The 15,749-nt window shown below is 35.4% G+C and overlaps 1 protein-coding gene across 1 annotated transcript in view; it reads left to right on the top strand.

Annotated features, from left to right (window-relative positions):
- scel (sciellin) overlaps nucleotides 1-15,749 on the top strand; it is a 77,321-nt gene that overhangs the window by 39,397 nt on the left and 22,175 nt on the right. The window contains exons 12-16 of the mRNA XM_051926600.1: nucleotides 246-323; nucleotides 6,507-6,581; nucleotides 8,966-9,034; nucleotides 14,072-14,149; nucleotides 14,370-14,447. Coding sequence (XP_051782560.1) covers nucleotides 246-323; nucleotides 6,507-6,581; nucleotides 8,966-9,034; nucleotides 14,072-14,149; nucleotides 14,370-14,447 — 378 coding nt within the window. The remainder of the gene's footprint in view (nucleotides 1-245; nucleotides 324-6,506; nucleotides 6,582-8,965; nucleotides 9,035-14,071; nucleotides 14,150-14,369; nucleotides 14,448-15,749) is intronic.

Raw genomic sequence — 15,749 nt, 5'->3', positions numbered from 1 at the left:
ACACTGAAAAAGTCTCACAGGTATTTCGTAAAATGTTAAAGAGATAAAGGCACTTGATCAATGCAAAGCTTATAACAAACACAGCTTTGATTCTAACACATTTGTACTGTCTGTCTATAATTCCCATGCTAAGCATCTCCATTGTTTTTAATGAGAATGTGTGTATTTATATATAGAATACAATACTATTCCACTGTAAAAGTATACGACACAGGTTTAACCAAACCTTTTTATACTATTTAAAGAAAATCAGATGTTCAATCACCTGGTTATAGAGATGATTTGACAGATGTGACATCACCTACAGAGAAATTTGACAAAGGGTAAGAAAGCCTGTCTGAGCTAAATGCACGTGACTAACCCTTAGAAGTTGAACTATTTTCTACTAACAAATTATAGGGAGGAGAGTTGTGCATGTCTGTGGGGTGCATGCAATGTGTCAATGATGAATTTTTAGGCACAAATTGTAAATGCTAAAGGCTGGGGTTTATTGTTGGCAGAAGGTGAATATTTGAAAAGCCTATGGAAAGGAAGATGTGTTGTTTGCTTTACGTTCCATAGGTGGGCTTTAGTGGTACAATTTGTTTTTTTTTGTGGATTCTTAGCAGAAATAATATTTCACTGAAACTATTGCTTGTGGAGAAATTAAAATTAAATGAGTGAATGAAAAAAGGGAACACTTAAAGCAAAGAGATAAAGTGGAAATTATTCTAGAACAAGTATGAATGATGATACTTGACAGAAAGTACCGGCACAATTTAATAGTGAATGAGTCAAATTTTTCAGATGAGAGTCAGTAAAACTATTATTTATGTGGACATACAGATCAAAAGATTAAAGATAAATTTTGCATATTCAGTGTTTTTATATATACTTTGTGCTTTGGACAACCCTTTATATTAACAAGTGTAGAATACTGTAAAAGGGTTTATTTTATCAAAACTGCCAAAAAAATATTTAGAAAGCAAGAATAATGAAGTAAACACCTAATTTCCTTTTTTGTAAGTATGCAAAGGTTTTGGTTTCTGAAACTGGTTGGATCCCATATGAAAATGAAATATATTGCATTATATTATGAACCTATCAATATAATGTGAAATTCCATATGCACTAAACAAATGCATTTTCCTGCTCCTCATTTATTATTGTGAAACAGTGTGGCTTATATTCTGCAGCTTTATTAAGATGGGGGTTATCCTTTCATTTTATCATGCTTGTGATTTTGATCCTGTTCAGTCATTAATAAAACATAAGCAAGAAAAAGAGAACAAAGGCTGCTGGAAGGGCATGGCTGTCACAACCAGAAGGCATGTGAAAATAAAATAAACGTCTTCTGGTGGCAAAAAAGTGCCAACTAATTTAAGTTGTGAAAAGGAGGTACGGCATTTGCAGTCTGAAATCCCAAAGGATTCTAACATTAATGTATACAGCAGCACTATACAGAGAGGCTTCAAAGAGCATGCCTCCCCTATGGAGTCTGCACTGCACTGTCAGTATGGGCACCTCCATGTTTTAATGAATCTGTAATAGGTACAAACTCCACAGCGGTGAAAAAAAAACAAAGAAAGTGGCAAAAAACTGACTTAAGCCTAAAAATAAATAGATGTGAACAAAAACACAAATAAAAGAATGTACCAAAAATCTGGCAAAAAAGCAACACCTGCTAGGAACAACAACTGTCATAAACTGTTTGGATTTTTCCAAATGATTAGAAGACCTGGTGATTCCACTGTTTTGTACTCTGCTGTACTTTTGCATTCTTACTGTGCTTGGAAATATTGGAAATACTATCATGACGAACCTTCTGAGTGGTTCATCCCAGCAGGAGAATTTGGAGATTACTTTGTTACTCAAATTGACAATTTTGTGACATAGCTAACTGACATCTCACCTCATTTCATAATATAAAATAAATTATCAGCTCAGACAGAAATGGCACTTGGAGGTCTCAACACCAAATTTACGAGTTTCTTTTGCTTTTTATTTTTATTAATACAATTTAAGCAGATCTTTATTTTTGTACAGACTGAGCAGCAAATTAACAACAATCTGGTGTTTCTTCCAAACCACTGTCTGGAAGTGAAAGTGCACAGACTGAAGTGCAAGTTGTGATGTCACAAATGGGAATGTGAAAAATTCCCATAGCATGTGAATGTAATAGTTTAGTGGGCAGGCAAGTGTATGTGACTATGAAAAGTGTCACGTTAGCACACATTACATGCTGACCACTCATTGTGATTTCACCTTTGGTCCATGGAAGATCACCAGTCAAACAATACAAAAATGGAAAACCTGCTGATATATCTTGTCTCACAAGACAACGCGTTAAAAAAATTCTAGTGAATATCAGTGAAATCCTGTGCCGCAAAGGCTTACAGCCACAGAGCTTTTTCCCAAAACACCCGTCCCTAATCCCTTCAGTCCATGCATTAAACTAAACTGTTGAAATTTAGGTAGAGAGCAAATTAAACAGCATAAAAACTTGACAGTGAAAGTAAACAACAAACTAAAACTGCTCTTATTCATTCAGGTGCTCAGCGAGACAATGTAACTGAGGCTTAGTGATTAATTTGTACAGCGTATTAGAACAATCTAGGCAAGAACAGGCCATTCAGCTTGCCAGTCCTATCCAATTAATTCATCTAAAAAAACATCAAGTCTAATTTTAAAAGTCCCACCACACTACTTGGTAGCTTACTCTAAGTGTTTATGGTTCTCTGTGTAAAGAAAAACATCCTAACGTTTGTGCGAAAATTTACCCTGAACCAGTTTCCAACCGTGTCTCCGTGTTCTTGATGAACTAATTTTATAATAACAGTCTCAATACACTGGACTACTTCCCTTCATAATTTTGAACACTTCAATCATGTCACCTGTTGATCTTCTTTTGCTTAAACGGTATAGGCTAGGCTCATTCAATCTTTCTTCATAATTCATCCCCTGTAGCCCTGGAATCAGCCTAGTCTCTCTTCTCTGGACCTTTTCTAGGGCTGCTATGTCCTTTTTGTAGCCTGGAGACCAAAACTGTACACAGTACTCCAGATGAGGCCTCACCAGTGCATTATAAAGCTTGAGCATAACCTTCTTGGACTTGTACTGTACATCATGCTATATAACCTAATATTCTGTTAACCTTCTTAATGGTTTCTGAACACTGTCTGCAAGTTGATAGTATTGAGTCCACTACGACTCCTAAATCCTTCTCATAAGGTGTACTTTTGAATTTCAGGCCTCTCGTAGTGTATTCAGACCTAAAATTTTTACTTTACAATTACTCATCTTCTATAAATTAGACATACATTCACACATATATGTAGACCACCTCTGCTAAACTCATTTGAGAAATGTTTCTGTCTGCTATGATATCTTTCTGTCCTTTTGACTATTGCATTACTGTATGGCATAACAACAGAAAATTGACTTTAGATAGGCATTGTGGTCTGTGGAGATACAGCATGTTAAGAACACCACGGCTATTCTGGCATGGCATGTTTGCATTTACAATTAGATAGTGATGTTAACTTACTTTAGTTAATTGTTGGGATGTGCACTCAGAAGGCGGATGTTGTGCAGCCTTGTCCGTGCTTTACTGCTGTCGAAAGGTAGATTTGTTGATTCTGGTGTTTTGGCTACTGAAATCTGCATCTCCCATGGCTCCTCTTAACAGTGGTCGACTCCCACACTATCGTAACGCTGAACCACAGAGAGCGCACACAGCACTTAATTCAACGTTTTGTTGAGGTCTTCGGATGCCAATTGATTATCTGACGCTATTGAAAATTTTTTTGCTTACAACAGCCTACGTTTAATATTTTTGGACACTTTTGGACTGTTCTTCGTTAGTCGTTTCCCGCCTATTTGAACCATGTTAACTATAGCACTAGTGATTTGTCGTTCGCGAATTAGCCGGCTCTAAAGAGACGATTCTTTGTAGCGAACGAGAACAGCTGACTCCCGTCGGTGAGAGCCGAATCTTCAGCCGCTCCTGCTCAACTCTGTTGAGAATCCATGCAGGCAGGGGCGGGACTTTATTTTGATGGGCACACCATGCGGCCAATCACATGCAAAGAGAGAGTGTTCTCAAAAACAGGACAAATAATCACGGGGAGAAGAAATCGCATCAGCCCATCACAGCTGAGGCATCTGGTGTTTCTGAATACCAACCTGCACTAAAGACTTTTATCTAAAGTGTCATAATGTTATTACTTTGGCTTTTATTTATTGATTTGTTTGCTGTGGTTCTGTGTTCAGTTATTCATTTAAAAGTTTGATTAAAATGTTAAACAATAGTAACTGTATTTTTTATAACAAAAAATGCATAAAAATAAGGCTTTTATGAAAACACTGAATAAAAAATTGCTTACAAACACAAAAACCATTCATAATTGCTACATCGGGCTAAAATAGAAGGCTCCGAGTGATACTAAATTAAGAGCCATTTGGGAGCCGTAAAAGCCGTGCCAAAAGAGCCGAATCTTTGTAAAGAGCCGGGCCTCCCATCACTATAAAGCACCTCTGCTCATAACTATTTGAAATCACTGCCCCTGCTTTGAGTGCCGCCTTCTTAAGACATTGAATTGGCTTAGAAATGTGATACTCAGTGAGTCGTCAAATTGTCCCCCCCCCACCACCACCACACACACACACACACTTTTAAGCACAAGTGGATATTCTGACCGACAGTCACACAAGTGGGTGCTGCTGGCTGCAGGGTATCAGAGCTTCTTCCAACTGTTTAGTGCATTAAGTTAAAACCTTTTAGAATTTATAGACGATGCACTCCTTTATAGATCTTAGATTTAGACCTTTACGCAATATAAACTACATCAAGAGATTTCTAATAAATAAATGTGAAGAAACGCAGATAGGACTAAGCCTCATACTAAGTCACTGTCCAAAACAAACTTGTCTCCACCAACCAGTGATTCATCGAACAGGTGGTTAAAAATAAGGATACACAATAACAGCTGAGACTTTGACAGCAGTTTAAAAACATTTAAGACACAAATTCATCCCTTTCTCAAAATGATTTGTAGTTTGCTCTGATTTCACCTTAGAGGTTGTAGTCATTATCTTAGCCGCAGTATAAATAGAGAAATTATGCAGGATTAATAAATAAATTATCATCTCCATAAATTATCCTTTCCATTGTTTTTAGGTACAGCTCTGACAATATATTACTGGTAACTTTGGCTCTTAAATAACATTGTCTCGGACATGTCATCAATTTACACATGTGCAATGGTACTGTAGAAACGTTAAGGCATCTGCAGATGTGAAATGCCACATAATATAATAAGATTATCAATAAAATACCACAAAAGAAAGTAAGCCATAAATAAGGAAAATATCATACACTAAAAATGAGACAAAGGAAACAATATTTTAAATCCCCCAAATTGTTCCAAAATGGCTAAAAGTTTTTTTAGATATTCAAATGAGTTGTGGAGCTGAAAAAAATTGGTCTTTTTGTCCCCCTTTGACATATTTGTTACAGCTTTAGTTCTTTAAATTCAGTCCTTGTTTGGAAACCTTAAATAAATAGGCATACATTTAAACACTATAGAGAGAGTGGAGTCAATACATTTGAATAGTATGAAGGGTTCTTTTCTTAATGTCTAATTGACACATTTCGGTTAAAAGTTCTGTTCTGGAACACTGTAGATTCACCATAATGTGTTATTTGTTGTATTCCTATATACTGTATCAAAAAAGCAAATTCTTTGTCATTCAATGCAATGAGATGATTTATATGTATGTGTATTTTAAATTTATACTCATAAAAAGTGTATGAAAATTAGTTTAAAATGTATTTCAGTTTTCTTATAGAGTATAGTTACAGTGTCTGTATTTACAGTAAAAAGCAATCTACTGAAAAATACAATATTTTGATTTCCTGGAATACATTTTAAATACTGTATATATTTTCCTTCCAATAGGGCTTTCTTTAAAATGTTAGTGCATATGAAATATATTACATTTCCATATGGGAAAGTCAAACTTGCTTGCTTGCTTTTATTCTACAGTCTCCTATGCGGACTTCTAAATTTCTAATACGAGTATGTCCACTTTTTTTTAAAGAAATAAATTTTTCTGCTTTTTATTCTATGTACTGTATTTATATGACAGCAAGTGTTTTGGCATACAGTTTTAAGTGTGCAATGTCTGTTAGTATACACATCTCTGAATAAAACAATGATTAGTAAGTGTAGCATTTAACAAGTTAATATTTTCTCCAGACATATAGGTAGAATAAATGTTTTAAACTATGGTATTTCAGTTATGGGTCATTAAATCCAAGCAAGTCTGTTCACCTAAAACAACTGCAGTCAATGCCCAGGAAATTTATTTAAAATATTCGCTTTGTGAAACTTTTATTTTCAAATACACTAATGTTAATGCATGTGGACAAGAAATGATTTTTTAGTGCAATATTTAGCTTTTTGATGATTGTGTTTCTAAAATTGTTCAATATCTGATGACATAAACTGCATCTTTTTTTAAAGAAAACCAGCTCTTTTGAGTCCTAAACCTTCATCAGGAAGCATGGTGGCAGACATTAAGGGAAAATTCGCCAATGGGTAAGGATAGGTGCTGGTGGAAGGGGGTTTCAGTAGCCATTTAAGATTCTCGGGCATTCATATTGGGACTGATATTCTCAGTTATTGCTTTAATTAATGTAAATTGTTGGAAAAATATGTGGTAGGCACCATATCTGCAATGTGTGCTGTGTGAGACAGTACCGAATTTAAAATGGCATAATAACAGGTTGACACTGCCTGCACGTGAGTGAACAAACCTTCATTAGTCAGCCTTAGGTTTCACTGCATTGTAAGTGTGAATAAATCCCTGCCTCAAAATGGCCAGGAGTTCAAGCAAACAAAGAAATTTTTATTACTGTACATAATATAAACATACAGTATAGAAAAACATTTTCCACTTCCTGATTTCCCCTACTATTGCATATTTTAGACACTGAAAGATTTTATGTCTTCAAGCAAAATCTGACATTAGATAACAATCACCTAAATGAACAAATAACAAATAAATAACACTTTTTTACTTATGTCATTCCTTAAATAAACAACGTTATTCAGCACCAGAACCAATTGCCCCCTAGTTAAACTGGTTCAATTTAAAGGATAACTAGAGTCAGCTGATTGTGGAGTCATAAACGCTGAAGTTGTTTTGGCAATTTTTTTTTTACAATTATTCGCCTCTTACAATGCTCCCTTCAAGTCATTTTCACAGACTCAGCTACTCCTGGGAGGTCTGATTACAGTGTTTTGCATTTTGGAAGTTATGGCTCTTTCTGTGTTTTTGGGGAGACTTAGAAATGGCTCTGCAATCCAGTCAACACTCATGAGTAACTTTTGATTGTGGCATTTGTTGAAATTTGTATTGGGAGCCTGACTCTGGCGGTAAGGTTAAAAATAAATCACATTTATATTGAGTATGGCTGTGTTCAATCAGTTGACACAAATGATCCATTTAATTGTGCTGATTTAACTGAAACTAGTGATTCTGGTTGAAGACTAACAAAATTGTGTCAAAAATATACCACAGTAGAGGATATCAGAAAATTACAAATATTTTTTGTAGAAAGCTTCCTACCAAGACTACCTAAATATATAAAAATAGTGATTTTTACTGAGTAACTAAATACAAAGTTAGGATAAACATGGGGAGAATACTAAATGCAAATGTGAGCACAATTAAAACTTACAGGCACTCTTTGTCTATCTCAGCAGTTGTCCCCCATCACTTACCTCCTATCACTCACTTTCTTTTTATACTGGGCGGTCTTTTTCCTGCTTATGAGCTCTTGCTCCAACTCGCCCACAAAGCATACACTTAATGGACCTTCTGGCTTGAGACAGCATTAAACCCTTTCAAAAAGTCACTTCTGGTCAAACCCCAAAGCTTCTTCTGGAGCAGGGACACCACACAAGAACTTCCTCGAACTTTGACATTTGAATCACTGCATTCTTGGGCTCTACATGCTCCCAGATGTGCTTAAGCTTTAAGGCAGTTCCCTGGTGCCTGTCCTCTCAAAGAGAGATCCAATCCTTATTTTCTCAGGCTAAAGCCATGGACCTAAGAGTTATTTTATTCTTATTCCAGGCCTCCAGGTCCTTACCATTTTTCTATAAGGAGAGTCAGTTTCCATTAACTTCTGCCAGTTTCCCCTCAGGCCAAATTTCACTCTTTCTTTCCAGGCAAAGACACCCATTGCATTTTAAATATCTTACATGGCAACTCTTTCTCCTGCATTTAATGATGGCATGTGTCATCAGTGCTATGCCAATCCCCCTTTCTTTTCCTAGGGCTTTGCTGGGTCATGTAACAAAGTGTTTCTGCCAGATTTTGCAATGCATAGTGTACAAACTATAAACAGTCTACAAAATATCAAAGAGTACAGAAATCAGAAAGTGTCCAGAGAATGGGAAGGTGCCTTTCATCCTAGCCTTGTCCGCCGGTTCGTTTTTTTTCTTATTTTTTTTTTTAGTGTAATGTTGAGCTAACAAGCTTAGTTTCACATACTGCTGCTTTAATGAACATTCTTACAAATATTTTGCAAGAAACAAAAAGGCACTGCTGATGAGGATTCATTTGAGAGACACAAGGGTTTCCCAAAATACAATTTGGAGAGAGGCATGGTGGGATAGAACCCATGTTCATGTGAAGTTTGTCCAGGCGCTTGTAGTTTGCTCTCACATAGTAAAGATATGTAGGTTAGATGGACTGATAACTCCAAATAGGACCTGTCTGAGGGGGTTTTCATGTAGATGGATTATTTATTGGAATATTTACTGGATTATTATTTATTGAAAGCATACTTTTACAGTATGTTCAGATGTTTTTTGTGCTGGATAGATTTATTGCATGCAGTTGAAATATATAACCTCAGTATTTTTATTCAAAAATTCCACAAAGTTGTCTTTTATTCAATTTATGTTTTAAGAGCTGCAAGTACCCCATCCACTACTAAATCCAGTGAAATTGCTCTGAATAAGGCAAACTTGAAAGACGGGTAAGGGCTTTGTCATAGAATATTTTATTATTTATTGGAGTAATAACATTTACACGTTTCTAATCCTCCTTAATGGCAGTGCACCTTTTTTGTGCTTCAGCATCTTCAGCTTTTCTGCATTATTTGTCTATGTTTTAAATATTTTTCATATTTATTTAATATATTGCACTCTTAAGATGTTCTTTGTGAAGGTGCTGCTTTTACCAATTGTGTTGCTTCCCTTAGAAATATTCATTTGGACCAAATTACTTTCATAGCATAATACAATAGCTTTTCTCTACATGTAAAATTATTTTTTGGACTTCATAGTATGCTTGATAAACCTATACAGTTAAAGTAACCTGTCTCTGTTTGTTTTTAAAGTTTCTATGCACTAAAAACTAAAGCATTATAATGTTAGTGGCCATTGCAAGCCTCTTTCTCTAAACTACATTTCGTGAATCTTCTTTGGACTGTAAGGTCCAGTGACCAACACTCAAAGTTAGTAAAGCATTTTGACATGTGCACAGTATTAGTCTGTTTGGGATTACACAGGCTGCACTCTTTTTGTTTTCCTAATGGCACACAGTTTAAGATTAACTGACAGGCTACAGCAGCTTGCAAGCTTTGGTCCCTTCAGCGAATAACATAACAGATAAAATTTTGACCTTTTCTTAGTTTTGTGTTGGCTTTGGGCTTGTTTACTTTACAAGATATTAGTACTTCATTTTTCAAGATGTGATTTCACCAAGCTCACCAGTGTTTTAATTCAGAGGATTAGAGATGCGGACAACCTAAAGAGAGAAACAACCAACAAGCCAAAGTCAGTAACAGTAGCTAGAAATCAGGACAGAACCAGCATTCAAACAGTCAAACGCCCTGCCCGGGGTTTGTTTCCTGCCTTGCGCCCAGTGTTGGCTGGGATTGGCTCCAGCAGACCCCCGTGACCCTGTAGGTAAGATATAGTGGGTTGGATGATGGATGGAATTTCATTGCTTATCCCTCTGTTTTACACACAGACAGTGACACAGTGATTCTGGGGTTTGCACTGCTGCCTTTAATGATTTTGTGTGTGTTTGTCTGTGGAGTTTACGTTATTCTACTTGTGTCTGACAGGGTTTTTCAGCTAGTACTCTGTCTTTCCTCCCACAGCAACCCTGAACATGAGAGTAGGGTTATGCCACAGAGAACAGAGATAGGCTCCAGCCCCATGTTGTTATGAACCTCTGTGCAGAAGGAGCACAACTTGTTAGTATAGAAAATATATTGGAAGACGAATAACAAGTACAGAGAGTGAATTAAGCCATCATCTGGAAAAAGCAGTATAGTAACCTGAATGTCAGAGCCTAAATACTCAAAATGAGAGTCCTGGTCAAAAGCACAAGCACTGTTCCTAAAAGTATTTTTGTGTTTCTTATCCCTAGCTACAATAAGCAAAGGACTATTATTTGTTTTGTTTTTTTTTTTTAATAAATTTTGCAATGCCAGGACAATGCTCCTGTCACAACGCTTTCTTTAAAGGCCCCAACTGATGACATTGTAAAGTAATGATGCACATTACTTGACAGGTGCTAAGAAACAACATGACCATGTCCATGATCTGAAACACAACATAGTGATGTCCTACACCACAACAAAAGCACCCAGTGGGAGTAAAGCGGTCTTAAACTCTTATTGATAAAGATTGTTAACATTAAGAAAAACAAAAGCAACATGGACCAAACCTAGACAGATCATTCCATGCACTACAAAATTGCTCAGAATAACGACATCAGTAACAATGAGTTGGACTAGTGGATAAGAAGATAAATGGATAGATTATTGGTGACAAAATTATCATTGATAATATACCAATAAATTCTATAAATATACTCATATGTGGGTCATTTTAGTAACACAGAGCCCTAGAATACAATGGTTTCTCCTAAGTTGATTAAACTAATTTTTCAAAAACAATTATTCATGTTACATTTTTTGATTACATGCTCTTAACTAGGTTAAAAATTCTCTGAATAGTACAAGGGATTAAATAAGTAATTATTTTCTAAATTGGAAAATTAAAACTTTAACTCCTGGACACACTTCTTTCTTCTTCTTTTCTTATTATATATTTGGCAGACATCTCTACCCAAGGCAAGTCATAATATGTTAGCCTTGAGAGGCTTCAATTTAAATGTTTTCCGAATTAGTTAAACACTGTGTCAGATTTTGTTTAAAACCTCTCTCTTTTATTTACTTGTAGCCTCCAAATAGTGACATTATTCTGTGCTATTAAATGAATGGCTCCATGTGCCAGAGCAGTGCAATTAAACCACCATCTGTTTTATCTTAGCTCTGTCTTTCACAGCAGATTGTTTTAGTAATCAGGGTCTAATCCACCCACATGTATGGCTACTTAAAGTCATATCGGTCTGATAATCTGAGTAAAAAAATGTAGAGTGTTTTCTCAGAGACTAACTGCAGCATTCATTTTAAATAAACCTGTCCCATGTGAAGCATCTGTGGTGCTCGCTTTAGACCTGGATGAGTTCTGGTGGATTTTTGCTGGTCTGGTACGGGAACACATGTTGCAGTTACTTGGTCACCAGGTGATCCGGACTACACCCAATGGCATCACGTATCTTTAAGAGGTCACCTTCTGTTAAATAGCTTCATTCATTATAGCAGAAAACAGTTACAGTATATAGCAGTTCATCTCCTGTTTGAGTTTTTAAGGTTTTGATAGACCACCTATGGTCTTTAAATTGGCTCTGTTTGTAAACATTGCCAAGGTACGTGCTGCTGATGTTTAATTTAAATTACATTTGGAAATGCAACAAGTCTCTATTATTGAAGAAGTTACTGTACTTCATTTATCTAGCAGATATTATAATTAATAAAGAGATTATCACAGTGTGTGTAACCATGAAACTTTGCTCCTGGAATATCCAACCCTCCACCTATATTCTGAACCTGCTTAATCAGGTTTAAGCATCATAATTATTCAGAGTGGGCAGCATCAGGCACACATCAGAATCCAATAGCAAACCAAGCATTACTTCATTATACCTGTACATATTGCATTATGTGAAGAAAGCCATGTCAGCATGAGGACATCATCTGAACTCTATCGTGTAGATACCCAAGATAGAAACTGGACCGAGGTGACTGCATACAGTGCATTATATTACCACTTGCTTTAATTATCACCATTCATTAAATTATTTAGCAAATTTTATCTTTTTTGATACACCTACTTGAAATGAAGGGTATAGAATGTTAATTTATAGATATTACAGAATTACGAGTGGTGGTCACTAGGCCCTCTTTCTTTCTTTCTTTCTTTCTTTCTTTCTTTCTTTCTTTCTTTCTTTCTTTCTTTCTTAAAAGTGACACAATTCCTTTCAAAAAACATTTAGAAAACAACATTAAAAATGAGGATGCTGTAAATTTATTTGTAATATAATTGTTATGCATATGTTTTATATAAATTAAAGTTAATTAGCATTAATTACTACAAATGACCTGATGTTGCACTTATATTTATATATACTTGAGAAGGATACCTTAGGGTATCCTCTAATTTGAGATTTTCTTTTTAGTTTAGCCTCCTACTAAGTATTTCCCTTTGCTCCCTGCCAGTCTTTGGAACACCAACTTGTTCTTTAAGTACTTTTAGAAGAATCTGACCTGCTCCGTTTCTTATTATTTCATACGATGTATGTCATCATTGGCCATTAGTTACACACAAATAGCCCAATAGGTGTCACCCTTAAAATTTTACATATGAGACCATTGTTATCGTATGTACACTTGAAAATGTACATTCAAAGGTAGTTGAGTGTTTGCACAAATTAAAATAGTCAGTGTATCATTACTGATGTAGTAATTGATGACCTTCATGAGCAATAAAATCACAAGCTCTGCCATGGGGTGCAGAAATGTAGATCTTTTCAGACAATGACTGAATGTCATTTTGTACTGTAAGTTGTAGTAACTATTGGTTCACTTTTAATAGTACTATAAATCATATATCTTGTATATTTTTCTAGTTAGCTGATGGGGAACATAAAAAACTCTCTGGCTATCTTTTCTGTTAAATGTCGCCTGTCTTCATTAGTCTATGTTCATTATTACAGGTAACTTGTGATATTAGCCAACAATGTTCGACTATAAGAATAATAGTCAAAACAAAAGTGATATTGTTTATTATATGCACTTTCTCTTAATTCATATGAGCCTTGCTATCAGTTATCAAATGTCTGATAAATAGCATCCTATATGAATTAAGTGATCATGGGTTTGCATCTCGTGTCCTCCCTGCGTGGAGTTTGCAAAGCGCTTTGAGTAGTGAGAAAAGCACAATATAAATATAAAGAATTATTGTTATTATTATTACCGGTAATTAGTAAAAATGAACATACTTTATTTGCTGGAAATTCTCAGCCACCTCTCAAACTTGGCACACTAAACTTTTTCAGTTCAGCTCCTGGCAGTCACTAATTCCTCCTGTTCTCGTAAGGTTTCTGAGATGTAATTATCTATTTTCGGGATTCACTTTTTCTGATTGAATCAAGAAATTTTGTTTTACATGTTAAAATGAAATTGCATTGCAAATGTTAATCCTAATTATGCTAGGCCATTATTTCTTTTTATAATGTTGTAATTAAAATTAATGACATCAGCGGGAAAGGAAACAACTCAGAATATTACAAAATGAACTACTTCCTTGAGATCTTACTTTAAAGGATTTTAGCATTCCAATTTCTAGAAATGGGAGTTAAAAAAAGAATTGGTACAGTAGTTAGCGTATTTGTCCTACTGTTGGCCTGAATAACTGTTTGCTGACTGTCTCTGAAGGCACTCATGGAAGAAGCCTTCTTGTGCTCTTCTGATTATCATTCCATATAAGAAGCTTTTTTGCTACACTGTATTGCTTATCTGTGTCATTCTTATTTTTCTCAATTACTGTATATATGTTATCTGAATTAGTATTAATAATAATGTTAAATATTGTTATGTTTTAACATGTGTCACTAATTTTAACATGACTTCACTAATCCTCTCTTAAAATTAAAGAAAAGTGCCTCCAGTCTCCTCTGCTAAAACCAGTGAACTTATTGATGTATCCATGACCTCTCCAAGCTTGGAGAAGGGGTAAGGCCTGTTCTTCACTTATGATCTTTTACTAGATATTCATTTCACATTATTTAATCAAATACATGTAGTAGTCTTTTAAACCTTCTAATTTTAGCAATGGATGTTGATATTTATTAATAGCAAACTGTTTAATGTAAAACCTTCCTTAACAGCCTAACTCTCTCCTGTTACACTAATTTACTAAAACGTTTCCATTAATATTTTTTCCTCTTTAAAGCAATACTGGCTCTGTTTTAAATACTAAAACAGTTGGTCCCGCTGTTCAGTCTGCAACCACAGAGAAGAGCACAAAAGGGTAAGATCTGGTTTTTAACAGGCTCTTGTGATATGCTGAATCATTCCTTTCTAAAGATAAGGCTTATGGAACTTGAGGGGAATCACACAGTCTCTGCAATAAGATAATAAACAGAGTGTTGGTGAATTTGTTTTTCTTTTGACTACAAGCTGCTTTGGTGTGGTTTGGGAAAATAAACATGACTTCCTCTGTAAGCGTGCCGGTACAGAGAACAGAAATCTTGTTTATGGGTTATGTTTGCTATGAAAGCAATGTGTTTAATAACTCATGTGCCTTTAAGCATTTAGATTATTTAACATTACAAAAATCATTACTGGTAATTAAAAAAACATTTCAGGTATTAGAAATGGGGTGATTGACACTACAGGCATGAGATTGGTGAATGCAGAATGGTAAGCATGATACTTTGTGGCAAAGCATGGGGGAATCACAGGAGCAGGACATCCGAAAAGCATGAAAAATGCATGGTGAAATATAGTACTGCTTGACAGAGGCATGTTGGAAGTGTGACAGAGGCCCGGCCTGAACGGTGTTATTAAAGTTTGGCCAAAAAGTATCAAAGGACTCAGAGAAGCCTGAAGAAATGTGGTAAGGATTAAATATTAAACACTGCCTGATTGACCGTACAGTATTGCAACTATTTCAGGTTCTAATGTGGACCATTATCTGGCTATGCATTTCATTTACCTTGGTGGTCCAGAGTCTATCCTTGAGTGGAAGGCAGCAATCATCCCTCTATATGGTATACTCACTCATGCACATGGACAATTTAGTTTTCAATTAGATAATATTTTGAGGATATATGGAAAATTACGATTATTTCTCCACTGCTGACTCTCAGTGTATTATGTATTATAATACAGAGTCATCATCGTGTTGGCATACAATAATCTCCCTAAACATAACAGAACGGAACTTAAACTGGTATTAGGTAATGTCAGGGAATTTGGTTCTTCATCAGGAATAGAATTTCACTGCAAGAGGCACAGTGTTTAGTACAGCCGTTACAGAGGAAATGTAATATTATTCACTTTTTTATTCTTTCTTGAGATAATGGAAACATTTTGTTGGGGAAATGCAATATCATTAGCTTTTATATTTTTTTTTCATTGTTTTCTTGAGATAGCAGAATAATTCTTTTGTGATATTTAACTTTTGCTCCTGGCAAGCTTGCAAACCTGTGTGGACAACTTAACAACTGATAACAACAATGATAGCAGCTGATGAAATCACATAGAGATGTATTTTTGCTAGCAATGTAATTGTGTCGGGTGAGTTATTGTATGTTTGCTTTGTGCCAAA

This window comes from Erpetoichthys calabaricus, chromosome 4, assembly GCF_900747795.2.
Source record: "Erpetoichthys calabaricus chromosome 4, fErpCal1.3, whole genome shotgun sequence".
NCBI lineage: Eukaryota > Metazoa > Chordata > Cladistia > Polypteriformes > Polypteridae > Erpetoichthys > Erpetoichthys calabaricus.
The sequence above is the reverse complement of the archived record's forward strand: the minus strand, read 5'-3'. Positions and strand labels throughout refer to the sequence as shown.